This window comes from Salvelinus alpinus, chromosome 27, assembly GCF_045679555.1.
Source record: "Salvelinus alpinus chromosome 27, SLU_Salpinus.1, whole genome shotgun sequence".
NCBI lineage: Eukaryota > Metazoa > Chordata > Actinopteri > Salmoniformes > Salmonidae > Salvelinus > Salvelinus alpinus.
This window is the reverse complement of record NC_092112.1, coordinates 29,389,881-29,417,774: the sequence shown is the minus strand read 5'-3', so window position 1 is coordinate 29,417,774 and position 27,894 is coordinate 29,389,881. Positions and strand designations below refer to the sequence as shown.

At 44.3% G+C, this 27,894-nt stretch overlaps 1 protein-coding gene across 6 annotated transcripts in view; it reads left to right on the top strand.

Moving 5' to 3' along the window:
• LOC139556324 (transcription factor HIVEP2-like) overlaps positions 1 to 4,651 on the top strand; it is an 89,457-nt gene extending 84,806 nt beyond the window's left edge. For all 6 annotated transcript variants that reach the window (XM_071370160.1, XM_071370161.1, XM_071370156.1 and 3 more), the window contains 2 exons: positions 294 to 1,225; positions 1,982 to 4,651. In XM_071370160.1, coding sequence (XP_071226261.1) covers positions 294 to 1,225; positions 1,982 to 2,848 — 1,799 coding nt within the window. In that variant the 3' untranslated portion in view covers positions 2,849 to 4,651. The remainder of the gene's footprint in view (positions 1 to 293; positions 1,226 to 1,981) is intronic.
• The last annotated feature ends 23,243 nt before the right edge of the window (positions 4,652 to 27,894 follow it).

The window sequence follows — 27,894 nt, the reverse complement described above, 5'->3', positions numbered from 1 at the left end:
AACCAACTTTAAGATACACGGTTCACATTTTCCCTGCTTGAATCCCATCATTCTGCATAGAGTATAAAATAACTCCAGTGACCTATTCAATCCCACTGAAATAAATTGCGGTTGCTGTAAAATATCTGTAAACGCATAAATATAAAAAGTCCTACTGTGTTTTTATATCCCATTTCCTTGTTATGACTGCACTAAATGCCATTTATTTGTCTTGCAGAATAAAGTAGGCTACTGTTATTGCATTTGCATAGCGACTGGATCAACGGTTGATTAACCAATATGTTTATTTTTAGACAATGGCGAGGATGGCCAGAGGGAGTCTGGGAAGATGTTAGGCATTATGGCGGACCACCAGTTCTCAGACGCTGATGATTCTGATGATGACGGGGATGAGGTGGATGATGATGAAGACGATGACGACGATTACGATGGCGACTCCACGCCGAAAACGCGCTCCAGAAGCACTAGCCCTCAGCCCTATGGCATACCGTCTCTCTCCATCACGGCTGTGACGGCCTCTCAGAACGCCTGCTCCTCAGACCTGCTGGGTCAAGGCTCCAAACCTCCCATCTTCAGCTACTTCACCAGCCTGCCCAGCATCCAGATCACCCAGCTCATGGTGCCCAGCGAGCGTGCAGGCCAGGGCCAGATGGCAGAGTACCAGCGTCTGCTGCAGGGCGCCCTGGGCGAGGACTATAAGAACAGGCTAGACATACCCAGCTCCATGGACAAGGACTTTGGCCTGTCCACAGATCACAGCTTCTCCTCCTTTGACCTGTCCCCGTCTCGCCTCTCCTCTCCAGGCCTGGGGTCCTCCCCTCTCCGAGAGCCCTCCCCCACCACCTCCTCACGCAAGTACCTCTCCCCCCGACGGGACCTGTCCCCCCGTGGCCGCCTGTCACCCCACAGAGAGGTGTCCCCTCTCAGGCACATCTCCCCCAAGAGAGACATCTCCTTCAGGAGGGACCTCTCGCCTCGGAGGGACCTGTCCGCCAGAGGTCACCTCTCGCCCCTGTCCCACGCCGGACGCCCCACGTCACCGGGCAGGGACCTTGCGGGCAGGAGGGAGCTGTCTCCGCGCAGTCACTACCGGGGCATGATCAGACCTGTCTCCCCCAGGAGGGGAATGCACCATCACAGTGCCCCTTGGAGTCTAAGCCAGCACCTAGACTCAGAGATGGTGCCACTGGGCCAGAGCAGTAGGAGCCACTCAGAGATGGAGACGGTAAGTGTTCCAGAACATATTCAACTGTTCTCTTCTATTTTATTCTATTCACACTGCACTTGAGCCTTCATAAACAGCTCCTTACTGACGGTATGTTAACTAATGAATCAATGGTCTCTGCCTTCAACCGTCTTAGAGAGTCTAACTTAAAGTTAAAGTACAATGGACCCATGAAGGACCACCATATAGTGCTACTCTATCTGCAGACATTTCTATTTCTATATATGGCAAATTAAAAATCCCTGGGGAAATAGGTAAAATACCATGCCATCTGGCTTGTTTCCATGGAACTGAGTGATGTAAAGATAAGGCAGCCGTAGCTTGGCTCATCACTCAGTGGTTAATAACTGCTGTTTTTGTTCTTAAGAGTCTTGTTAAACCAGACTTTCCAGGAACCCCAGTTTAAATAAAGCATGACATGGAGCCTGCTTCAGCTGTATCATTTTCAAATATTCATATTTGACTTATTTTTAGCTGGTAATAGTTTTGTCGTGTGTGAGCAGATTTTTCCTACCTTCTCAAAATCCATTACAATCCCTCTTTTCCTCATTCACAGTTTCTCAGTCAGTACGAACCCACATTTTCAAGTGTTAGCACTTTATACATCATTAGGTGTACCACAGTGTAGATGTTTTGCTGCATATAGTTGTGACATTTACTTAGTACTTTCAGAGATCATCTGCATACTAAGATCCACAGACCCTATTGATCTACGGCCACTATACCTTGTACTGAATTCACCTTGTATTGTTTCAGGAGCAGAAGAAAAGTTCCCCTCCCCACAGCAGCCAGGAGTCCCCTCAACCCCACCAGGGCCTGTTCAGCCACCTCCCCCTGCACTCCCAGCAACAGGTCCGCACCTCCTTCCCCATGATCCCCATCGGCGGCATCCAGATGGTTCCCTCCGTGCCCACCTCAGTCACCGGCCTGGCCCACCCCGCCCGCCTCCCCCTGCAGAAGAGCACGTCCGAGGAGTCCAGCACCAGCGAGGTCTCCTTCCACCTGGCCGAGGGAGGAGGAGGGTCCAGGGGTTCCACCGGGTCGTCCGACTCACCCCAGCGCCAGGAGAGGATGGTGTCATCATCCTCTTCCTCTCGGGGGACGCCGGTCCCCTCCCCTGGCCCGTCCTTACCCTGGTCAGGAAGTCGCCAGGACAGCGCAGACATGTCAGACAGCAAGGACATTAAGCAGCAGGAGGAAAGCATACAGACTTGTACCAAAGCTATCGCCTCGCTCCGCATCGCTACAGAACATGACACTCTGGAGAAGGGCATGTTGGTGTGCTCTTCAGACGCCCATCAGAGACACCCCCCCCCACTGCCTCACTCCTCTCACTCCCCTTACCCCAGCCCTCAGGAGAGAGCCTCCAGCAGGATTCAGCACTTTAGTGGCCTAGAGGTTAGGCAGTCCCCGGACGGCCGCTCTGCCTCCCCTCTCCCCCTACACTCCAGCTCCAGCTTGGAGACCTCCCTGCCAGCCACATCAAAGGGCCCGGCGGGTTCCACGGCAGGCCCAGGCCACTGTGCCAAGGAGAGGTCGCCAGGTCAACAGAGCCCAGGGGAAAGACCAGAAAGCACAAAGAGAGGCAAAAATATATTAAAGGATGCCACCGAGAACAGGTGAACATTGTTAAAAAGGGAAGGACGTGCAACGTAAAGACATCAACCCGTACAATTGCGCACACACACACACACACACACACACACACACACACACACACACACAGAGAGACAGACATTTAAACACACACACACACACAAACAAGTCTTTAAACAAGCAAATTAAGTAGATACTCTGTAGTTTCAATGTATAGCATGCCTTTTATAACCTGGTTTGCTATTTTAACAATTTCTTTCTTATTTAAATTTTCAGAGAATATACATACAGTATGTTAACTTATATATGAGCCTGACCAAATTGATGATGGACTCCAGTCTGGTACTTTTAAATGTACAGATGTGCGTGCCTTTTCTTTACTTTTTGCTTATATTCTTATAAGCATATTAAGCAGGAAGATATGTTAATATATCACGTTTGTGTATCAGCTTTGTAATAAATGCAATTTCTCGTCTTTTTTAGACACTTGAGTCTGAATGATGTGAAGTATCAATATATGTAAGGTTGCACTAAAACTTATTTTTATATGAGTGAAATTAAATGGCTTTTGTGTACAGCAGCAATTCTATAATACTATTTATTGTATCATGTTTCATAAAATGTACATTTTTCTTAATGTTGTGGATGCCTTTTCTATGTAAAGCATGGGTTTTGCTATGGCATAATTAGAGCAAACAATATGTACACTGTAAAATGGCTTTATATGTTAGAAGTATTTATATACACCTAAGTGAATGCACTTTACTTGGAGGTATATACATATGATACAATTTACCAGAATATATATCTAGTATATAAATATATATATATATATATATAGAATATATATGTGCACTTAGGTTTTAGATTGACACCCACATACAGTATGGTAGTTAGTTCTAAATGCTTGGACCTTTTTCTCTCCTGTTCGCTGGATTGGCTACACTAGTTGTGATTTTACATTTTTTACAAAAAGTAGAACTGTTCAGCATTAAGTGAATCAATGTGCATTTATTTTTTGTTTTCATTCAACGCTTACTGAAGTAGTAGTGAAATATTAAAGATAGTTTGATCTTCTGTGAATCACGTTGCTTGAAGTACTTGATTTATTGATTAGTGTGGGGAACATTCCAGCTGATGTAAATATTGAATGCCCATGAATTTGTATACACACACACGCACACACACACACACACACATATACAGACGCACGCACGCACACACGCACGCACAAACACACACACACACACACACACACACAGAGATTAGTGAGACACCAGTGTGTTACCTACGAGGAGACCCCAGCAGCTTACACACACACAGTCATACACATTTCTACATGGAAAGAGTTCATTCTGGGCAATGACGTCAGTTCATCAACAAAACAAAATATATTAAATGCTTGTACACACAGATATCCAGAACTCTGAAAAATGCACCTTATGTTTACTACATTTTGGGGGTACTATCCAATAATGCTGTATATCAATTTTGGAACTGGGATTTGGAATCCAGTTGCTTTTAAAAACCTGTTTGTGAATAAACAACCTAAACGAACAGGAGCATTCAGCCAGTCACTCGTGTGTGTATATCTGTATTTTGTATGGTGTGTATAAGATCTGTGTAATTTACTCTTTGGACATTTTTGTCACTAGTCCTTGGTATTCACCTAACTGTATTAACATGTCTTTCAAATCTAAGGTATCAAAGCACAAATCATAGTATAGAAACAAAAAAAAAGAAAAATGTTAAACATACATAAAAATGAATCACAGTGCAGGTGGAAATAAAACGGATTGTTGTTTTCAAATAAATACCACTACAATAAAATGTCCTCGATGCTTTAATTCTTTCCAAATACTTTTGGGCCTCACTGTATGTGGACACACTTGCAATATCACGTAGGCCTACAGTACATGTCCTACTCTACAGTACATGTCCTTCTTTACAGTACATGTCCTACTTTACAGTACATGTCCTTCTTTACAGTACATGTCCTACTTTACAGGACCATAGGCGCAATAGGAGTCTGCACACAAAACAAGTGTAGGCCTTTGGTAAACCTTTGGTAAACTCAGTTATAGCTCTTCTGTAAAACCGGAAAGAGCTCTCCAGTTGCTAATCTTAGGCTATCACTGTCATACTGCGTAGAACACATAGTTACTTCCCTTTGGTTTAATCCACTCTGACACAACTAGGTTGGTTATTCTCACTAACGTGTTTGTCTTTCAGATCACTTTGAAAGATACTTTGATCTTAGGGGTATTTTAGTCTTGATTAGTTTTGATTTCTTTACTTTGAAAGTAATTCTGTTTACGGAAATTGTCATGGGAATTCTCACCATAGATGATCAGTAACTCAAACCTATTTTGGATTGTCAGATTGTCATCCTCATGAATATTGCAACTGAAAAGAAAATCTTATTTACTCAATAATACATAGTCAAATTCAAGTAATCAAGTGCTACAACACTAAATGGGTATCATTGTAAAAATGTCCGCTAATGGTGTTACACTGATCATGTAGAGATTAACATGTAATACATATTGCTATTCAGGTAGAATGTTTAAATAGGAATACATTACACACAATACATTTTAACCAGCCACCAAATGGCTATTGGTTGTTTCTTATCCAGGCGTGCGGATGCAGTGGCATGCTGCTGTGACAGTTGTATGTGAGAACGTTATATGTATTCTTGTCCTCACACCTCCATCAGGGTGGCGTGCAGGTGTTCGGTTGAGCATCCGCCCCAAGGACATGGCTGTGTCACTCAGACACCGGCCATCCATCTGCCTTTGTCCTGTCTCTTCATGTCCAACCCTCTCTGATGAACGGCTACAACAGACAGATCAGGACTGCAGGACGGCCGCTGGAGCCAGCCTCTTAATATACAGTGGGGCAAAAAAGTATTTAGTCAGCCACCAATTGTGCAAGTTCTCCCACTTAAAAAGATGAGAGAGGCCTGTAATTTTTATCATAGGTACACTTCAACTATGACAGACAAAATGAGAAAAGAAAATCCAGAAAATCACATTGTAGGATTTTTAATGAATTTATTTGCAAATTATGGTGGAAAATAAGTATTTGGTCAATAACAAAAGTTTATCTCAATACTTTGTTATATACCCTTTGTTGGCAATGACAGAGGTCAAACGTTTTCTGTAAGTCTTCACAAGGTTTTCACACACTGTTGCTGGTATTTTGGCCCATTCCTCCATGCAGATCTCCTCTAGAGCAGTGATGTTTTGGGACTGTTGCTGGGCAACACGGACTTTCAACTCCCTCCAAAGATTTTCTATGGGGTTGAGATCTGGAGACTGGCTAGGCCACTCCAGGACCTTGAAATGCTTCTTACGAAGCCACTCCTTCGTTGTCCGGGCGGTGTGTTTGGGATCATTGTCATGCTGAAAGACCCAGCCACGTTTCATCTTCAATGCCCTTGCTGATGGCAGGCTTTGTTACTTTGGTCCCAGCTCTCTGCAGGTCATTCACTAGGTCCCCCCGTGTGGTTCTGGGATTTTTGCTCACCGTTCTTGTGATCCTTTTGACCCCACGGGGTGAGATCTTGCGTGGAGCCCCAGATCGAGGGAGATTATCAGTGGTCTTGTATGTCTTCCATTTCCTAATAATTGCTCCCACAGTTGATTTCTTCAAACCAAGCTGCTTACCTATTGCAGATTCAGTCTTCCCAGCCTGGTGCAGGTCTACAATTTTGTTTCTGGTGTCCTTTGACAGCTCTTTGGTCTTGGCCATAGTGGAGTTTGGAGTGTGACTGTTTGAGGTTGTGGACAGGTGTCTTTTATACTGATAACAAGTTCAAACAGGTGCCATTAATACAGGTAACGAGTGGAGGACAGAGGAGCCTCTTAAAGAAGAAGTTACAGGTCTGTGAGAGCCAGAAATCTTGCTTGTTTGTAGGTGACCAAATACTTGTTTTCCACCATAATTTGCAAATAAATTCATTAAAAATCCTACAATGTGATTTTCTGGATTTTTTTTCTCACATTTTGTCTGTCATAGTTGAAGTGTACCTATGATGAAAATTACAGGCCTCTCTCGTCTTTTTAAGTGGGAGAACTTGCACAATTGGTGGCTGACAAAATACTTTTTTGCCCCACTGTAACTAAGCATGACCCAGGGGTTTTTCCTGCTCAGGGAAAACTCCTGGTCCTAAAGATGCTCTTAACCAACCGTGCTATTTTTTCTGTTTTTCCCGAATTGTTTGTAACTTATTTTGTACATAATGTTGCTGCTACCGTCTCTTATGACCGAAAAGAGCTTCTGGACATCAGAACAGCGATTACTCACCTCGAATTGGACAAATCATTTTTCATTAATGAGTCTGACGGGAAGGATATACTCCAAACACCTGAACAGGCTCTCAACCCCGTCTTTCACTAGAGAAAGAAACAGAGATTTTGCGGAAAGAGATCGGGGTGCCTTGTGAGGATCAGGCGACGAGTGGCTAATCTGCCTTTGCCATCCATACTGCTAGCTAACGTTCAATCGCTGGAAAATAAATGGAATGAACTGAATGCACGTATATCCTATCAACGGGACATTAAAAACTGTAATATCTTATGTTTCACCGAGTCATGGCTGAACGACGACATTAATAACATACAGCTGGCGGGTTATACACTATCAGAAGGATAGAACAGCGGCGTCTGGTAAGACATGGGGCAGCGGCCTATGTATATTTGTAAACAACAGCTGGTGCACGATATCTAAGGAAATCTCAAGGTTTTGCACACCTGAGAATGAATATCTCGTGATAAGCTATAGACCACACTATCTACCTAGAGAGTTTTTATCTGTATTTTTCATCCACCACAGACCGATGCTGGCACTAAAACCAAACTCAATGAGCTATATACCGCCATAAGCAAACGGGAAAACGCTCATCCAGAGGTGGTGCTCCTTGTGGCCGGGGACTTTAATGCAGGGAAACTTAAATCAGTTTTACCTAATTTCTAGCAGCATGTTAAATGTGCAACCAGAGGGGAAAAAAACTCTAAACCACCTTTACTCCACACACAGAGACGGGTACAAAGCTCTCCCTCGCCCTCCATTTGGCAAATCTGACCATAATTCTATCCTCCTGATTCCTGCTTACAAGCAAAAATTAAAGCACGAAGCACCAGTGACTCGGTCTATAAAAAAGTGGTCAGATGAAGCAGATGCTAAACTACAGGACTGTTTTGCTAGCACAGACTGGAATATGTTCCGGGATTCTTCCGGATGGCATTGAGGAATACACCACATCAGTCACTGGCTTCATCAATAAGTGCATCGATGACGTCGTCCCCACAGTGACTGTACGTACATACCCCAACCAGAAGCCATGGATTACAGGCAACATTCGCACTGAACTAAAGAGTAGAGCTGCCGCTTTCAAGGAGCGGAAATCTAACCCGGAAGCTTATAAGAAATCCCGCTATGCCCTCCGATGAACCATCAAAATGGAAAAGCATCAATACAGCACTAAGATCGAATCGTACTACACCGGCTTCGACACTCATCAGATGTGGCAGGGCTTGCAAACTATAGTATTACAGACTACAAAGGGAAGCACAGCCGAGAGCTGCCCAGTGACACGAGCCTACCAGACGAGCTAAATAACTTCTATGCTCGCTTCGAGGCAAGTAATACTGAAACATGCTTGAGAGCATCAGCTGTTCCAGACGACTGTGTGATCACGCTCTCCGCAGCCAATGTGAGTAAGACCTTTAAACAGGTCAACATTCACAAGGCCGCAGGGCCAGACGGATTACCAGGACGTGTACTCCGAGCATGCGCTGACCAACTGGCAAGTGTCTTCACTGACATTTTCAACCTCTCCCTGTCTGAGTCTGTAATACCAACATGTTTCAAGCATACCACCATAGTCCCTGTGCTCAAGAATACTAAGGTAACCTGCCTAAATGACTACCGACCCGTAGCATTCACGTCTGTAGCCATGAAATGCGTTGAAATGCTGGTCATGGCTCACATCAACACCATTTTCCCAGAAACCCTAGACCCACTCCAATTTGCATACCGCCCCAACAGATCCACAGATGATGCAATCTCTATTGCACTCCACACTGCCCTTTCCCACCTGGACAAAAGGAACACCTATGTGAGAATGCTATTCATTGACAACAGCTTAGCGTTCAACACCATAGTGCCCTCAAAGCTCATCACTTAGCTAAGGACCCTGGGACTAAACACCTCCCTCTGCAACTGGATCTTGCACTTCCTGACGGGCCGCCCCCAGGTGGTAAGGGTAGGTAACAACACATCCGCCACGCTGATCCTCAACACGGGGGCCCCTCAGGCGTGCGTGCTCAGTCCCCTCCGGTACTCCCTGTTCACTCATGACTGCACGGCCAGAAACGACTCCAACACCATCATTAAGTTTGCCGATGACACAACAGTGGTAGGCCTGATCACTGACAACGATGAGATAGCATATCGGGAGGAGGTCAGAGACCTGACTGTGTGGTGCAAGGACAACAACCTCTCCCTCAACATGATCAAGACAAAGGAGATGATTGTGGAATACAGGAAAAAGAGGACCGAGCATGCCCCCATTCTCATTGACGGGGCCGTAGTGGAGCAGGTTGAGAGCTTCAAGTTCCTTGGTGTCCACATCACCAACAAACTAACATGGTCCAAGCACACCAAGACAGTCGTGAAGAGGGCACGACAAAACCTATTCCCCCTCAGCAGACTGAAAAGTTTTGGCATGGGTCCTCAGAAGGCTTAACAGCTGCACCATCGAGAGCATCCTGACTGGGTTGCATCACTGCCTGGTATGGCAACTGCTCGGCCTCCGACCGCAAGGCACTACAAAGGGTAGTGCGTACGGCCCAGTACATCACCGGGGCCAAGCTTCCTGCCATCCAGGACCTCTATACCAGACGGTGTCAGAGGAAGGCCCTAAAAATTGTCAAAGACTCCAGCCACCCTAGTCATAGACTGTTCTCTCTGCTACAGCACAGAAAGCGGCTACCAGAGTACCAAGTCTAGGTCCAAGTGGCTTCTAAACAGCTTCTACCCTCAAGCCATAAGACACCTGAACATCTAATGAAATGGCTATCCATACTTTTTCCATTGCCCTCCCCCCTTCTAAGCTGCTGCATTGTTACTTTAATAACTCTATCTACATGTACATATTACCTTAATTACCTCAACACCGGTGCCCCTGCACAATGACTCTGTATATAGCCCCGCTATTGTTATTTACTGCTGCTCTTTAATTATTTTGTTATTCTTATCTCTTCATTTTTTGGGGGTATTTTCTTAAAACTGCATTGTTAGTTAAGGGCTTGTAAAGTAAGCATTTCACTGTAAGGTTTACACCTGTTGTATTCGGCACGTGACAAATAAAAATGTATTTGATTTATTGTGAAGTGTTTATTGCAAGTGTCACATTAGGTATGTTTTAGGGGGTGTGCTGTGGCAAGAATATAGATACATTACAGATTATCTCTATGTTTTTGCTGTACTGTGTATGCAACGAAGTGTATATGATCAATGTATTTTTTTTACAATATATAATTTACAAAGGTCTCCTGTGTAAATGAGGTCTTCTGACCTCAGCTGGACTTTCCTGGATAAAATCAAAGCATTCTATTTAGAAATGATGAATCGTCAAGCCATGCAATTGTTTCGTTCTGTAAACAAGCTGTCTAAAAGCTGTCATATTTAGCCAAACTAGTCACTTATCTCATTTTAAATTTGCCCTTTGCAATCACCATCATGTAGTACTATATGGAAGACTGCAATTTGTCATCAAGATGTGTTCCAAAGAAGTGGTGTGTGCCTGTTTTCCTGGAGAGGCATCTGGTTGGAGGAGTAAACAGCTTTCCAATTTTAAGTGCCAGGAAAAAAATAAACAAATTAAAACCATAGCCTCTCAAATTTCCCCTCTCATTTCCATTTTTCAAGGATCGGGAAAGTTCATCTGAGCACTTGACAGGAAAAACTGGTGTCATTAACAACCTCAGATGGAAACCACTTGCCTTCGGAAAGTATTCAGACCCCTTGACTTTTTCCACATTTTACAGCCTTATTCTATAATGGATTAAATATTTGGATGAAATATTTAAAAAATCTCAGCAATCTACACACAATACTACACAATGACAAAGCAAAAACAGTTTTTAGAAATGTTTGCAAATGTATTAAATATTTTTTTAAACTTTTACACAAAAGTATTCAGATCCTTTGCTATGAGACTCGAAATTGAGCTCAGGTGAAATTGAGCTCATCCTTGAGATGTTTCTACAACTTGATTGGAGTCCACCTGTGGTAAATTCAATTGATTGGACATGATTTCGAAAGATACACACCTGTCTATATAAGGTCCCACAGTTGACAGTGCATGTCAGAGCAAAAACCAAGCCATAAGGTCGAAGGAATTGTCCGTAGAGCTCAGAGACAGGACTGTGTCGAGGCACAGATCTGAGGAAGGGTACCAAAAAATGTCTGCAGCATTGAAGGTCCCCAAGAACACAGTGGCCTCCATCATTCTTAAATGGAAGAAGTTTGGAACCACCAAGACTCTTCCTAGAGCTGGCCGCCCGGCCAAACTGAGCAATCGGGGGAGAAGGGCCATGGTCATGGAGGTGACCAAGAACCCGGTGGTCACTCCGACAGAGCTCCAGAGATCCTCTGTGGAGATGGGAGAACCTTCCAGAAGGACAACCATTTCTGCAGCACTCCACCAATCAGGCCTTTATGGTAGAGTGGCCAGACGGAAGCTATGCCTCAGTAAAAGGCATATGACAACCCGCTTGGAGTTTGCCAAAAGCCACCTAAAGACACTCAGACCATGAGAAACAAGATTCTCTGGTCTGATGAAACCAAAATTGAGCTCTTTGGTCTGAATGCCAAGCGTCACATCTGGAGGAAACTTGGCACCATCCCTACTGTGAAGCATGGTGGTGGCAGCATAATGCTTTGGGGATGTTTTTCAGTGGCAGGGACTGGGAGACTAGTCAGGATCGAGGCAAAGATGAACGGAGCAAAGTACAGAGAGATCCTTGATGAAAACCTGCTCCAGAGAGCTCAGGCCTTCAGACTGGGGCATTGGTTCACCTTCCAACAGGACAACGACCCTAAGTACACAGCCAAGACAACGCAGGAGTGGCTTGGGGACAAGTCTCTGAATGCCCTTGAGTGGCCCAGCCAGAGCCCGGACTTGAACCCAATCGAACATCTCTGGAGAGACCTGAAAATAGCTTTGCAGCAACACTCCCCATCCAACCTGACAGAGTCTGAGAGGTTCTGCATAGAAGAATGGGAAAAACTCCACAAATATAGGTGTGCCAAGCTTGCAGCATCATACCCAAAAAGACTTGAGACTGTAATTGCTGCCAAAGGTGCTTCAATAAGGTACTGAGTAAATGGTCTGACTGCTTATGTAAATGTGATATTAAAGTGTTTTGTTTTTTTAAAAATATAAATTAGCAAACATTTCTAAAAACCTGTTTTTGCTTTGTCGTTATGGAGTATTGTGTGTAGATTGATGAGGGAAATAAACAATTAAATCAATTTTAGAATAAGGATGTAACGTATGAATATGTGGAAAAAGTTAAGTGGTCTGAATGCTTTCCCGAAGGCACTATACTGTAACTTTACTGTACCTATGTGTGATGGCTTGACCAAAGAGGAGACAATAATGAGGTAGGTGTGTGTCAGCACCATTGGAATATGAACCATAACAACATGTTTCCCAATTGGTGTTCAGAAACTGTAATTCAATGAATGTCAATGCAAGACATAGACACATAGGATCATTCTGAATACCTGCACTACATAAAGGCTGGGTACACTGTACCCTAAATAAAAGTCAGCACTGACATAAAATAATTTCTACATTCAAATATTATATTCTATCGACTCTGGGCTAAACTGCTTTGAGAACATTAATGTCATAGAGATATAGCGCCATCTGTAGGTAAAACAAAGTACAGCTGTGTAGAAAACTTGGTCAAAATGTGGAGGGAAAAGTATCGGACTGCGCGTAAGTAGACGATGACTGTCTTATCCCCTTACATGACACTTTCATAGTTTTTATTTCATGAGACACGCTTTGAATCATTTAGCATCACAGCAATTAGATTATAATACCTTAAAAATTTATGCAATTATGCAACCTAAACAATGCATCAATAATGTTGCCCAAGGCAAGAAAATGCTAAACATCTGCCCCAGTTACTGACTATCTCACAATCACACAACATGAGGAAACTGTCTGTGTCTATGTCCTAGGAGAAAAATCACTCCAATGTCCCTCATAAGATCCCAGCCACTGTGCTGACATGAACTTTCCAATGTTATGTACAGTATTGACGGAGTCTGACTCTGATTGGGAGCAGCTCTCTTTCCACAAGGTAGAGAGGTATTTTTATTGTCCAGGCTGTTTGGCTGCCTCCCAGATGGATGAAGCTCCTTCTCTCTGGCCCTGAGCTCCAGGCTAGCTGATAGGGGACTGGAGCCACATATGGTCCACATAGGAACTCTGAGTCATAAACGGAACCAGATGTAGGGCTGAAAACAACAGTCTCTGAGTCAGACTAATGTTATTGTTTACTGTAATCTCTCACATTGGTGGTGATATGAGAGCCCAATGGAACAGATACACAATCAACATTTGTGAGAGCAGTTTGGGAGAATTATTGTAATATCTGCGACCTGACCAGAATATTCTTTTAACACTACATTTTTTTATGGAAACAGGGTTAGACCAGATTCGCCGGCTTTTGTTTCCTAAAAATGTGGTCCTCTGCATGTATTTACGCCAGATGTCCTTGGTTCTACATGTCATATACTGTGTCAAATCCTGGTTCATTTACTGTTTATGGTCTGTACATGCTAGCCAATGTTTTCCATTTAGGATGCTCTAAATTCCTTTGTATTACATTTTGAACATTATTTAAATGTTTTTGTAAACACTCACAGATCCTCTAAAGATAGAATCCCCCCCCCCCCCCCACACACATACACACCTCTCTACCTTTCTCCCTCTCTCTCGCTTTCTCCAAATGCAATCCCATAATAAGTATTTTAGGTTCATTTGGATATGGAAACGAGATTTTGAATGGCTCTTTCTGAGAAGGAGAGCTGTTTTTTATGTTTTTGCATTATCCACACTGTATCGCGGCACCGTCCTAGAGAGAACACTAGAGAGAACACTAGAGAGAACACTGTGTGGTAATGAGTTAATTGCTCTGTAATTAGGAAATTGTAGAACAGCACAATGGTGGGTATGGAGCGATGGCCTCTCCATACCCTGACAGCCTCCAGTCACGTCAGATGATGCTCTCTCTCTCTCTGTCTACAGTAACTGTTCAAGTCCACATAGTTATCTAACCCCCCCCCCCCCCCCCCCCCCGCCTTGGTCCTGGGAAGACTCCTTGGCTTGTACTTTGCCAGGCTGGCTTTTCACCCTAACTCACCGCACTGACTGAGTGTGTGTGAAATGTATCTAAGGAGAACAAGATGGCCCAGAATGCCTTCCGTTTGAGTCAGGCCCTGCTGAATTGTTATCACACTCACAGCTGCCACCGTTAAGATTTATTTGGAAACATCGGGGGAAAGAACAACATCCATTCTGCTGTGATGGGCTTGAAAAAGGGCAAGGGTGTGCTGAACATACTGACAGGTTACTTTCAATCAGATGGAGGGAGCTTTTGGAGGACAGGGCAGGGCTGTCTTCTTCACACCGGGACAACCCTCTCTCCATTAATCCAGCCCTCTAAATCAGTCAGCAGCATCACACCATCACCACACCGTCTCTCTGTCTTCCCACCGACACCGCTCCAGGTCACACATTAATGATACGTCTCAGCAGAAATCTGGATAGTAAACCTTTTCTTCTCTCCTGTTACAGGTCCTCGCTGGGGTGTTTATGGGAGAAATGGAATGCGTTGAAAAAGTGAAGAAGGTGTTGCAGCAACACATTCCAATGTCTTGTCTTCTACTCTGTAGTATGTTACAGTATTATGAGACGGGATTCCTGGAGCCATGTCAGTATTAGTCAGGAGCAAAGGAGGGGAGAGCAGCCCAGCTGTCAACTTCAGAGATGTGGCCAGAACGTCCAACATCTCTGGAGATGATTGTGGACTACAGGAAAAGGAGGACCAAGCACGCCCCCATTCTCATCGACGGGGCCGTAGTGGAGCAGGCTGAGAGCTTCAAGTTCCTTGGTGTCCACATCACCAACAAACTAACATGGCCCACCAAGACAGTCGTGAAGAGGGCACGACAAAACCTATTCCCCCTCAGGAGACTGAAAACATTTGGCATGGGTCCTCAGATCCTCAGAAGGTTTTACAGCTGCACCATCGAAAGCATCACTGCCTGGTATGGCAACTGCTCGGCCTCCGACCGCAAGGCACTACAGAGGGTAGTGCGTACGGCCCAGTACATCACCGGGGCCAAGCTTCCTGCCATCCAGGACCTCTATACCAGGCGGTGTCAGAGGAAGGCCCTAAAAATTGTCAAAGACTCCAGCCACCGTAGTCATAGACTGTTCTCTCTACTACCGCACGGAAAGCGGTACCGGAGCAACAAGTCTAGGTCCAAGAGGCTTCTAAACAGCTTCTACCTCCTAGCCATAAGACTCCTGAACAGCTAATGAAATGGCTACCTAGACTTTTTCCATTTTCCACTGCTACTCTCTGTTATTATCTATGCATAGTCACTTGAATAACTTTACCTACATGTACATATTACCTCAATTACCTCAACACCGGTGCCCAGCACATTGACTCTGTACCGGTACCCTCTGAATATAGCCCCGCTATTGTTATTTACTGCTGCTCTTTAATTATTTGTTATTCTTATCTCATACCTTTTGGGGGGTATTTTCTTAAAACTCCATTGTTGGTTAAGGGCTTGTAAGTAAGCATTTCACTGTAAGGTAAATAAATACCTGTTATATTCGGTACGTGACAAATAAAATTAGATTGGATTGATTTGATTTGATTTTGAGATAGACATAACACAGAGGAAACAACAGAGCCAACACAGAGATGTGCATATAATGTGAGCTTCCCAAAGTGGGTAGGAGAAAAAGGAGAGGAGCGGGAGGGATGGTGGGAATGGAGGAATGGATGGGGGGATGGACGAATTAGGGGCTGGGGGGGGGGTGAAGCAGCGGGGAAGATGGAGCTCAGTGAGACAGAGAAGACATATGGTTGGAAAATCTGTCCCTGATTACATCACTACACTCTCAGGCCACATTTGGTTGAGGTATGCCCAGGGATGGAGGAGGGAGGTGGTGTCAGGGAGAGAGGGAAGGAGGGATAGAGAGAGAACAGGTCTAATCTCATTGACGTGTGTTTGGGCTGGGGTACAGGGTGGACTTGGCTCCATCTGTCTTTTTGTTATTCTTAGAGCTACGTTGTCGTCATCCGCTCCGCGTTGGTGGCGTTTCAAAATGTCACACTGTGTTGCAAAATGCAGACCGTCAGCATACTGACTGATGCCCCACCCAAACATGAGAGAACTGGACAAAAACAAGAATGAGAGTGTTTAATACATTGTGAGTGAGGAATGATGTTATGATTATTATCAATAACGCAACATTCACAAGCGATTGCTCATTCTGACACATCAGTGAAACTGGGTGAAATAAAAACACAATCTTTTTCACACTTGTGGCAATATCATTGTAACTACTACATTTTTACTTTAACCACATGGGCGAAGACTGCTTATGAAAATGTTGAAGACTTAATTGAGATTTGAATTTCAAGGCCAAACCAGTGGTGGCAATCAGGGATTTTTTTATTTATAAAATAAAATTATCCTAAATGATAATCAGAACAACCAAATACAAGTATTTCTGTACATTTTTGGTGAATTATACAATTTAGCCTCAAAGCAATCATCCAAGAACTCCCAAGTTCTCTCCATGAATCCAAACCTCTAGATATAGGCACAAAAGTTATAAAACATTTGAAGTAGCAACCTAAAAATGTATGTTTTTCTGGTTGCATAATTACATGATTCTACAAAGGAACAACATCAGTGATTATTTTCTTAACCTATGCTAAGTACTGTTATTTTACTTCATTCATAAACGGTGGATGTGGTAAGTTGATTATGGTTACTGGAAAAATGTGGATAGGTAAAAAATTGGATGTGCAAAGGTCCCAAACAAGCTAATCCCATGCCACCGCAAAGCCTTCTGCTGTGGTGGCGCCAGGAAAGCAATTCACTACAGACAGTGGATTATTTGTTTCAGCATACACACACGTCTTTGTTGTTTTGTTGCGCCTGGAAAAGAAAGTGTAAATATGCCATTGCAAAACCAATGCTTTTCAAATGTATAACTGTTTCGAAATAGTAATACTGGGGATCATTGTGGTGATAAGGTTAGAGTTCAATAAATCAAAAGATAAATGTTCTAATGGTTATGAGTAATAGCAAGGCCCTCTTCAGTTGATATTGGAAGATTGCCCCTCTTCAGTTGATATTGGAAGATTGCCCCTCTTCAGTTGATATTGGAAGATTGCCCCTCTTCAGTTGATATTGGAAGATTGGCTGCTGAGATCTCTATCCAGTCTGTCAGGAGTCTAGTCTAGATACATCCATCTCTCCTAAGGTATTCACAGATACTGCTGAGTTGTCTGCTTTCAAATGCATTCAACAGGACGAGCTCAAAAGTGTGTTTTTACTCAAAGGGGACTTTTATACTTATTAAACCCAAAAAACATTTACCGGCAATTCCACTTCCCTTCTCTCTCCTCCCGGTGCTTCCCAGAGGGGCTAATCAGTAATAATCCCATTTGATTTCTCTCCACACATGGCTTCCAAACCCCAAAGTGGACCACGAAAAGCAGGATGTGGTGAGGCTCCTGTAGATATGGCCACTGAGACACATTATAATGTGGTCTCTCTCCCAGTGCTGTGTCTGATTGTGGCAAGACGGGCCACTGGCTTTGGGAACTCCATTAGTTTAAAACCTTCAACATGATGGGCCTGGCAGTTCCAGTAGACAGATAGGCACAAAGAGCCCATTTCAAGTCTAACTCCTCCGTTTCTGTTCTATAATCATACGTTCACGTTACACAGGGGACAGGGTAGTGTGTGGGTGTTGGAAAGGTAGGGAGAATATTGGATCCTTCAAAAGGTAAGGAACATATGTTTTGTATAAACTACATTTGAATCAATTATAATCTTGGCTGAATCCCATAACATCTCTATTTTGGACTAAAAATTGAATTTTTAGTAGAGATATAAAAAATGTAAAACCCTCCACTCCGCCCAATAAACATATATTGCCATAATGGTCAGGAGGTGTGTCAGCCTACATCAGTCTCACCAAAAGCAGCACATTTGAATCTAAAGGGTCACGTGGTCTTTAACTGATCTTTTAAATCTTACGACATGTGGAACTGTAGCGCATGGGGGAAAAACGAAATGATGCACTGACAAGGATTGTGTGCTAGGGGGAGCTGTCTCAACGGGAGTGAGTAACAGCGCTGGGTTCTCTAACTTTCCACTAAAGCCAGAAAATAAAAGTGGCACAAATTCCTGTTGGCCATAGGTTATCTCTGCTCTTGAACTACTTATGAGGAACACAACCTTTTGAGCATAAACGTACACATAAAAACATATTCATTAATAAAGAAAACAAAAAAAAATCTGCAAATCAGATAATTACAAATGCTCTGATACTTTTAACTCTTCTCTATTTTGATGTGTTGTACAGTATGCCAACCCTGTGGCGACCAGGAGGTGAGTACTGTTCAATCTCTCAATATGAAGCATGTGAACCTTGTGTGACGTGTCACTTTATTGTAATTCATTCCAGGTGCCACCTGTTAGAGTGGGGCTGGGTTTTGTATTTAAATGCCCAGTGTTTCCTGAGTCCAGCAGATCCCTTTTTATTTTTTGTTTTAAAAAATTATCCATGTAGAGGTTGGCGGTCGCTGGGAGGACGGTGTGGCAAAAGGCGTTCACTTACATAGGTTCGGTTTGCTTCTAGCAGAACTAGGCTAAGCAAAACAAATGTCTGTGCTAGCATACATTACTCCCTAAAGACCTTCACTTGAAAAATTTGAAAAAAGTGGCAATATTTCTGTTGTTTGTTCCTTTTGAGCCCCCGTAGCAACAACATCCACTTCCTCAGAATAGGCTGAATTGATTAAGATAAATAATTAATTTTGATGTTTTTGCCAAGGAGGTCTTAGGCGCATAATTTTAGATCTACAATGTTTATTGCAGTATTTATCAATTGAAAAAAATGTATTGTTGAGGGACACAACACTTCATGTTCCCACTCCTACTAGGAGGAGTACTGTTGACCAATCACTGACGAAAGGTTCGTAGACTTCGGCTTCCTTCCGAACTTCGGACTTGCCTCAAGAAAAAAATGTGTGTTCAAACAGCTGATAAAACCCCTGCCAAAGACTAAAACTAACAAACACTTCACAGTATGTATGTGCAAACTGTTTCAACTGGGAAACATTAGTCCATCCCTGTTCCTGGAAAGCTACCATCCTGTAGGTTTTACTCCAACCCCAGTTGTAACTAACCTGATTCAGCTTATCAACCAGACAATTATTAGAATCAGGTGTGATAGAGTAGAGTTGGCGTTCAAACCTACAAGACAGTAGCTCTCCAGGAACAGGGTTGGAGAGCCCTGCTTTAGTCCATTTCACAGGGCAAATTAGAGTATGTGCCTTGCTCAAGGGCACATCAACAGATTTTTCACCTAGTCAACACAGGGATTCAAACCAGTGATCTTTTGGTTACTGGCCCAACGCTCTTAACCACTAGCCTACCTGCCAACCATAGTCCAAATGTAGTGAAACTAGATTGTAAGTGTGTTTGCGGTATGAGAGCCCATCTCCCTCCAGATCCGTTCTCCTTCCCCAGGACATTCCCTCCTCAGTTTGCACTTATTTTTTGCAATGGAAAAGCGTTTGTTTATTTTCTGTAGGCCTAAAGCATAAATATATTGAAGCCATAAATCAACATATAAATATCCCACAATCAATGGAGCGCTCCGCACCCTGACGCTCATTTAAAAATCTATCCAATAACAATATTAAACATTAGCTTTACTATAAATATCAATAATTACAAGTGAAAACACCTGAGGAGGGAGTGCTCTGGGAGAAGCAGAGAAGATCTGAAGGGAGATAGGGGACTCACACAGCAAGCACACTTACAATCCGGTTCCACTGAATTTGGACCAAGCCACACCATCCCTGCTCTCGTCCTCCCAGCGCATGCCAACCTGTGCACGGAAAATAGAGTTCTGCTGGACACAGGGAAAGACTGGGTATATACTTTAAAAGAAAAACCCTGCTCCCCTACTGACAGGTAGCACCTGGAGATAATCACATATACATGACACATGTCACACCTGCAAGAGTGTCAAAAGAAAGAGGTAATTGTAGAAACCAATACAATTGATGAAATATCTCCCTTTGGCTTATATTCTAGAAACAGTGCCAGGGAGAAGGTGTCAAAGAAATATGTGGTAAACAATTTTTATCCTTGAACATTCTTAGTAGACACAGTCAAAGCTGTGGATTTTTTAAATAATCTTACATTGAGACTGGCAAACAAACAAATATATGCTCACACATGACGCACGCACGCACACACAAACACACACACTCATACACAAAAGGTTACCATTTGCCGGGCCACCAGACAACACTCTGTCTAAACTACTAAAAAACTCTGCAACGGCTGTCCTGCCCTACTGACATGTCATATAGTTAAGGATTAGTCATTCCCTTTTAATTTGCCTTTTATCAATGTCCAATAGTGTCCTTTTGTGCTCTCCAGGAAGTAGAAGTACATTATTTGATTATTTGGACTGTTGTGTCTAGTGCTGTAGTGGTGACACATGTTTTCAGTCTATTCAGGAGATCATACATCTCAACTTTCCACTGCAAATGTAAATGTTTAGCGGTCTATCTGCCCCCAGTTAAGGAGGAAAGAGAATGATGAAAATATGACATTACAGTCATAGTCACTGGCTCCTGGTCAGAGTATCAGGAATCAAGGTAAGACCCAGATGCAGACTGTTGAAGTAACAATGTTTATTATAGCAACAGGTGCAGGAAACGACAGGTCAAGGCAGGCAGGGGTCGATAATCCAGAGTATAGGGGCAAAGGTACAGGACAGCAGGCAGGCTCAGGGTCAGGTCTGGCAGAAATTGGTAATCCAGAGGTAGGGCAAAGGGACAGGACGGCAGGTGGGCTCAGAGTCAGGACAGGCAGAGTAGTTGGGCAGGCAAGGGTCAAAACCAGGGGGGGCAAGAAAAAGAGAGACTGGGAAAAAGCAGGAGCTGAGAAAACGCTGATTGACTTGACAAACAAGACGAACTGGCAGCGGACAGAGAACACAGGTATAAATACACAGGGGATAATGGGGAAGATGGGTGACACCTGGAAGGGGTGGAGAAAATCACAAGGACAGGTGAAACAGATCAGGGTGTGACAGTATCGGGGTCCGATGGCGATCCACTTGTCGTCGATACCTGGAGGTTGTCTTGAGGAGGGCCGACCGGGCTCTCCTCCAGGTACGACGACAGCGTCGGACAAACATCTGGGCAGAGGGTACGCCGACCTCTTCCTCCTGCTCGGGGAAGAGCGATGGCTGATACCCCCGGGAACACAAACGGAGATAGGCCCGTAGTCTCAAGATCCTGGTTGGCTCGCTCCGACTGGCCATTGGACTAGGGGTGGAACCCAGAGGACAGGCTGGCCGACGACCCAATGAGGGCACAGAACGCTTTCCAGAACCGGGACGTGCTGTAACCCCGGATAAAGCGGCAATAGAAGTTGGCTAACCCCAGGAAGCATTGTAGCTCCACCCTGGAAGTAGGCTGGGGTCAATCCAACACCGCTCTCACCTTCCCTGGATCCATTTGCACACTTCCTGCGGCGATGATGAAACCCAGAAAAGGGATGGTGGAATGATGGAACTCGCACTTCTCTGCTTTTACAGACAGCTGGTTCTCCAGGAGGTGTTGGAGAACCTGTCAGACGTGGAGTACATGTTCTTGGGTGGAACGGGAGAAGATGAGCATGTCATCTAGGTAGACAAAGACGAACCGGTTCAACATGTCGCGGAGAACATCATTGGCCAGAGCCTGGAACACAGCAGGGGTGCTGTAGGCCAAATGGCATGACCATATATTCGTAGTGACCACGTTGAAGGTGGTCTTCCACTCGTCCCCTTCCCGTATCCGCACCAGGTGGCAGGCGTTCCATAGATCCAGGTTGGAAAACAAGGTGGCCCCCTGGAGCGTCTCAAAGGCAGAGGAGATGAGTGGTAACGGGTAGCGGTTCTTCACTGTTATGTCGTTGAGACCCCGGTAGTCGATGCACCCAGCACTGGCGGGAGAAGAAGAAGGACGGATGAATCCTGCAGCAAGGGATTCCCCAATGTATGTCTCCATCTCCTTGGTCTCTGGTCCCGGCAGAGAGTACATTCGTCCCCAGGGCAGGTTGTGCTGACTTCAGGCAATGGACGTGGCAGAACGGGCTCCAGCCCATGATGGCACCAGTAGACCAGTTAATGAGGGGATTGTATCGCTGGAGCCAGGAGAATCCCAACACCACGGGAATTGTTTTAATTTGACCTTTATTTAACTAGGCAAGTCAGTTAAGAACAAATTCTTATTTTCAATGACGGCTTAGGAACAGTGGGTTAACTGCCTTGTTCAGGGGCAGAACGACAGATTTGTACCTTGTCAGCTGGGGGATTCGATCTTACAACCTTTCGGTTACTAGTCCAACGCTCTAACCACTAGGCTATGCTGCCACCGAGGGGACGTGATGAGCAGGAACTGGATAGCCTCACTGTGGTTCCCTGACACACGTAGGTTGATTGAAGTGGTGTTGTTGGTGATTCCGCCTATAGACCGCGCGTCCTGCGCTCTAACGTTCATAGGAATGGAGAGGGGCTGAGTGGAGAGGTTCAGCTCAGACGCCAGGTTAGCGTCCAAAAAGCTTTCGTCGGCCCCAGAGTCAATGAGAACCCGGAGAGATTTGGACTGGTCTCCCCACAGCCGAAAGGCATGAAAAGGGGTGCGAGCAAGGGAAGCAGGAACGTTCTCCATATGGCCCACCAGAGCCTGGTTCTTTTAAAGGACACAAAATGACCAAGAGACCCACAATACAGACAACTCTTCGTGTCGATCCTGTATTGCCATCCACTGGCGACAGCCCAGCTCTGCCTAGTGGCATAGGCTCAGGAAGTGGTGACTCGGCCGTCTTTGCAGCCCTCTGGGCAGGTTGGGAAGCCTCGGGTTCTCTCGGCAACGAGATCGTTGGGAGCTTCCGGGATGACTCGGAGGCAAGGCGGGATCCCTGGGCGTACAAGCGAATTCCAATTTCCTCTCCCTCCGTCGTTCCCGTAATCGCCCATCGATACGGATGGTCAAAGCTATGAGGGAATCGAACTCTGAACTCCTGGGCTGCAAGCTCGTCCTTGACCTCCTCCGAGATGCCGTGCAGGAACATATCAAAAAGTGCCTCTTGGTTCCAAGCACTCTCCGGCAGGCAGGGGTCGATAATCCAGAGTATAGGGGCTAAGGAACAGAACGGCAGGCAGGCTCAGGGTCAGGTCAGGCAGAGGTCGGTAATCCAGAGGCAGGGCAAAGGTACAGGATGGCAGGCGGGCTCAGGGTCAGGACAGGCAGAGTAGTCGGGTAGGCGGGCTCAGAGACAGGACAAGCAAGGGTCAAAACCAGGGGGGTGAGAAAAAGAGAGACTGGGGAAAAATCATCATCTAAGAAAAACGCTGGTTGACTTGACAAACAAGACGAACTCGCAAAGGACAAACAGAGAACACAGGTATAAATACACAGGGGATAATTGGGAAGATGGGTGACACCTGGAGGGGGGTGGAAACAATCACAATGACAGGTGAAACAGACCAGGGTGTGACACAGGGTTAGAGTTATGGCTAGGATTAGGGTTGAGCCGGGGTGTGGAGATGCAGGTAGGGTGAGGGTTCATAATGCACAATGTGCAGCCCTGATAGGATAGGATATCAATGGACATTTTCCAAATTTGGTGTGGGGTCTTTCCATGAAATGAGTGCCTTTTGCCTCCGTTTGACATTTCAAGGAAAAATGTTGCACAAATACTGAATTTTAAAAGCCTGTTATACTGTATTAAATGAAGTGCCATTCAATATAGAACACATGGGAAAAAAAATTATATTAATTTTCACAATCATTGTAATGCCCTAGTTATTTTGTTGCTTCGACAAAAAGTCATTTCTGAAGATGATTATTTATCTAAAAAAATACTGTCCCTCATTTAAGGTCAAGCTTGTTATGTGAACTAGACACTTGTTTTAAGATGGTGAAACTATTCCTTTTTAAATATTTTTTTCAAAAGAAACACTGATCATATACAGTAATAGTCAAACAGAACAGCCAACTCTCACATATTGGCCATAAGACACATGCATTTGACCCTCTTTTCACGCTCTCACGGCACACCTCTTATATCTCACGCATTGAAAAGTACTGCTTTAATTTTTCTAATCAATCCATTGTATAGTGAATGCGTTAGCTTTTCTACTGTGCTCCTAATCATTTCCAAATCGGAGCATCTGCGCATGCAATTAAAGATCATGAACTGAACCTCTATCATTGTCCTGTCTTGCCACAGCACTGGGAACAGTGGCAATCAACGGGATTGGATGTATGTTTTAAAGAAATGCCCCTCAAGACTAGAGTGGAGCTGAATAGAGCCCCACAGCGGAGGTGTCATAATACCCATAAAACCTAACGGTCAAACAGGGAAATGGTTCCAATCGTTTCTCCACCATTAATTTTTCCCATAGGGGTTATTAGAAACACTTAAAATAAGAGCTGTGTTCCATGTAGGCTTACCCTGGCGTGACGTTTTGATAACCATGTACATCTCTCTCAGACAAGGTGACTTTTATCAATATATTCGGCAATATTTACTTTCAGATTCTAAAATGCTAATTAGCATCAAAGTAGACATCATGCAAGACTACAAATCCCTGCAAGCTCCTGCACGTCATCTCTAGCTGATACCTTTGCTAACAGGTATTGTGTCAATTTAGAACTTGCACGACAGTTCATAAAATTGTCAATTTAAAGAAATGCATCTAATTTATTCATTACTACAATTAGCTAACATTAAACAGTTGAAGTCGGAAGTTTACATACACTTGGTTGGAGTCATTAAAACTTGTTTTTCAACCACTCCACAAATTTCTTGTTAACAAACTATAATTTTGGCAAGTCGGTTATGACATCTACTTTGTGCATGACAAGTAATTTTTCTAACAATTGTTTACAGACAGATTATTTCACTTATAATTCACTGGATCACAATTCCAGTGGGTCAGAAGTTTACATACACTAAGTTGACTCTTGTCAGGACTTCTAGGAGTAGTGGGTTTGGAGCGGCACCCAGCCGCCGCTCCATCGTACTCCCTCGGGGGCGCGAGACGAAGTGCGCTGGGGCTGGACGCCGCCGGAAGAGTGGGTTGAGTCGTCGAAGGGGGAGCTGGAGGCGAGGTAGGGAGACCACTCCTCCCCCATCGGTCCATTCTCCCCATCATTTGGTCCATCGCTGACCCGATACGATGGAGGATGGCCATATGATGGAGGATGTGCTCCTAAACGACAGGTGGCTGCTGCTCCTGCTGACTCCATGTAATGGTGCGGGCTTCTGTCAGGACTTCTAGGAGTAGTGGGTTTGGAGTCAGGCGCAGAGAGCAGAGGGTTAGGACAATCGTATTTATTCCAGTACAAAACGGTCACGCCAAAAACACCAGGCGCATAAAACTGACCGGCCCAAAAACAGGACCCAAACAGTCCGGAGAAAATAAGATACAAATGCACATCCACAAACTAACAGAGGAACAAGCTCGCACAAAAGCAGGCGGGCATAACCGGCTTAAATAGCCCTAACCAAAACCCAAACAAGAAACAGGTGTAACCAATAAGACAAAACTAACAGAAAAGGAAAGGGGGCAGCTAGTAGACCGGTGACGACGACCGCCGAGCGACGCCCGAACAGGAAGAGGAGCCACCTTCGGTGGGAGTCGTGATAACTGTGCCTTTTTGGAGAAATGTCCTCTGGTCTGATGAAACAAAAATAGAACTGTTTGGCCATAATGACCATCGTTATGTTTGGAGGAAAAAGGGGGACGCTTGCAAGCCGAAGAACACCATCCCAACCGCGAAGCACAGGGGTGGCAGCATCATGTTGTGGGGGTGCATTGCTGCAGGAGGATCTGGTGCACATCACAAAATAGATGGCATCATGAGGGAGGAAAATTATGTGGATATATTGAAGCAACATCTCAAGTCATTAGTCAGGAAGTTAAAGCTTGGTTGCACATGGATCCTCCAAATGGACAATGACCCCAAGCATGCTTCCAAAGTTGTGGAAAAATGCCTTAAGGACAACAAAGTCAAGGTATTGGAGTGGCCATCACAAAGCTATGACAATTTGTGGGCAGAACTGAAAAAGCGTGTGCGAGCAAGGAGGCCTACAAACCTGACTCAGTTACACCAGCTCTGTCAGGAGGAATGCGCCAAAAATGTACCCAACTTATTGTGGGAAGCTTGTGGAAGGCTACCTGAAACGTTTGACCCAAGTTAAACAATTTAAAGGCAATGCTACCAAATACTAAATGAGTGTATGTAAACTTCTGACCCACTGGGAATGTGATGAAAGAAATAAAAGCTGAAATAAATCCTTCGCTCCACTATTATTCTGACATTTCACAATCTTAAAATAAAGTGGTGATCCTATCTGACCTAAAACAGGGAATTTTTACTAGGATTAAATGTCAGGAATTATGAAAAACTGAGTTTAAATGTATTTGGCTAAAGTGTATGTAAACTTTCGACTTCAACTGTAGTTAATCCAGAGATCCTTACCTTTACCTGGATTTGGCAGTCTCGCCCAGACCATCATGGCATTTGTAGTTCTTTATGTTAGCCACATTAGCAGCTAACCTGTTGGGGATGGGGGCGCTGTTTAGACTATTTATGCTAACTTGGCTAATTTTTTAAACGGCTTCCCACAAAATCCTTGATCGTACAATATGCATATTATTATTATTATTGGATAGAAAACAGTCTATAGTTTCTATAGGAGTTGAAATTTTGTCTCTAAGTGGAACAGAGCCCATTCTACAGCAATTTCCCTGACATGGAGTCAGATTTGAGAAATGTTGGCCACTCTTCTGAAGTCAGTTAAAAGGGCACTGTCGTTGCTATGACTATACGGACACTTCTTACGTCTTCCCCTGGATGCCTTTACGTGATGACGATTCCAACGGGGTCGATTGCACGTTCACAGGACCTACAAATGAAAAAACCCTGAAGCTAGTCATTCTTTGGGAGCTGCGTCATGAGCCTAGAGGACACCGGCGCGCACCTGTTCCAAGCGTTAGTTTAGCCTGTTATATTTCTCCGGTCATCTTTTCACTCGTTATAGGAGTTAAAAACATCATAAGGTAGTTAATTTAAAGCGTTTTATAGCAATTTATATCCGTTTAGTGCGATTTTGGGACATTTATTTTTGCAACGATGTGAAAAGTTGGGCACGCTTTTCAGTTCATCCCGAACGCAGTTGACATTTCCACATGGCAAGAGGACAGCTTTCCACCAAAAGACGATTTCTCCCAAGAAAGGATCCTTTGCCCAAGATACTGATGGAAGAACAGCTCAAGGTAGGACATTTTTATTATGATAAATCGTGTTTCTGTCGAAACATTTTAGTGGCTTCGGACGCCATGTTTTTTGACGTAGCATCGCTTGGCGCAAGCTGTATTGAAAAGTAAGGATAATTTAAAAAATGTAATTCCGCGATTGTATTAAGAATTAAATTGTCTATCAATCCCTGTCCACCCTATATTTTTTAGTCACGTTTATGAGTATTTATGTATAAGAGTAGATCACTGTCTAAGTGGAGCACAGACTTTTTCTGACCAGCTGAGCTACATTCCACATTGTCTAACCATGATTTTGGTGGCTAAATATAAACATTTTCGATCAAACTCTATATGGATTGTGTAATATGATGTTACA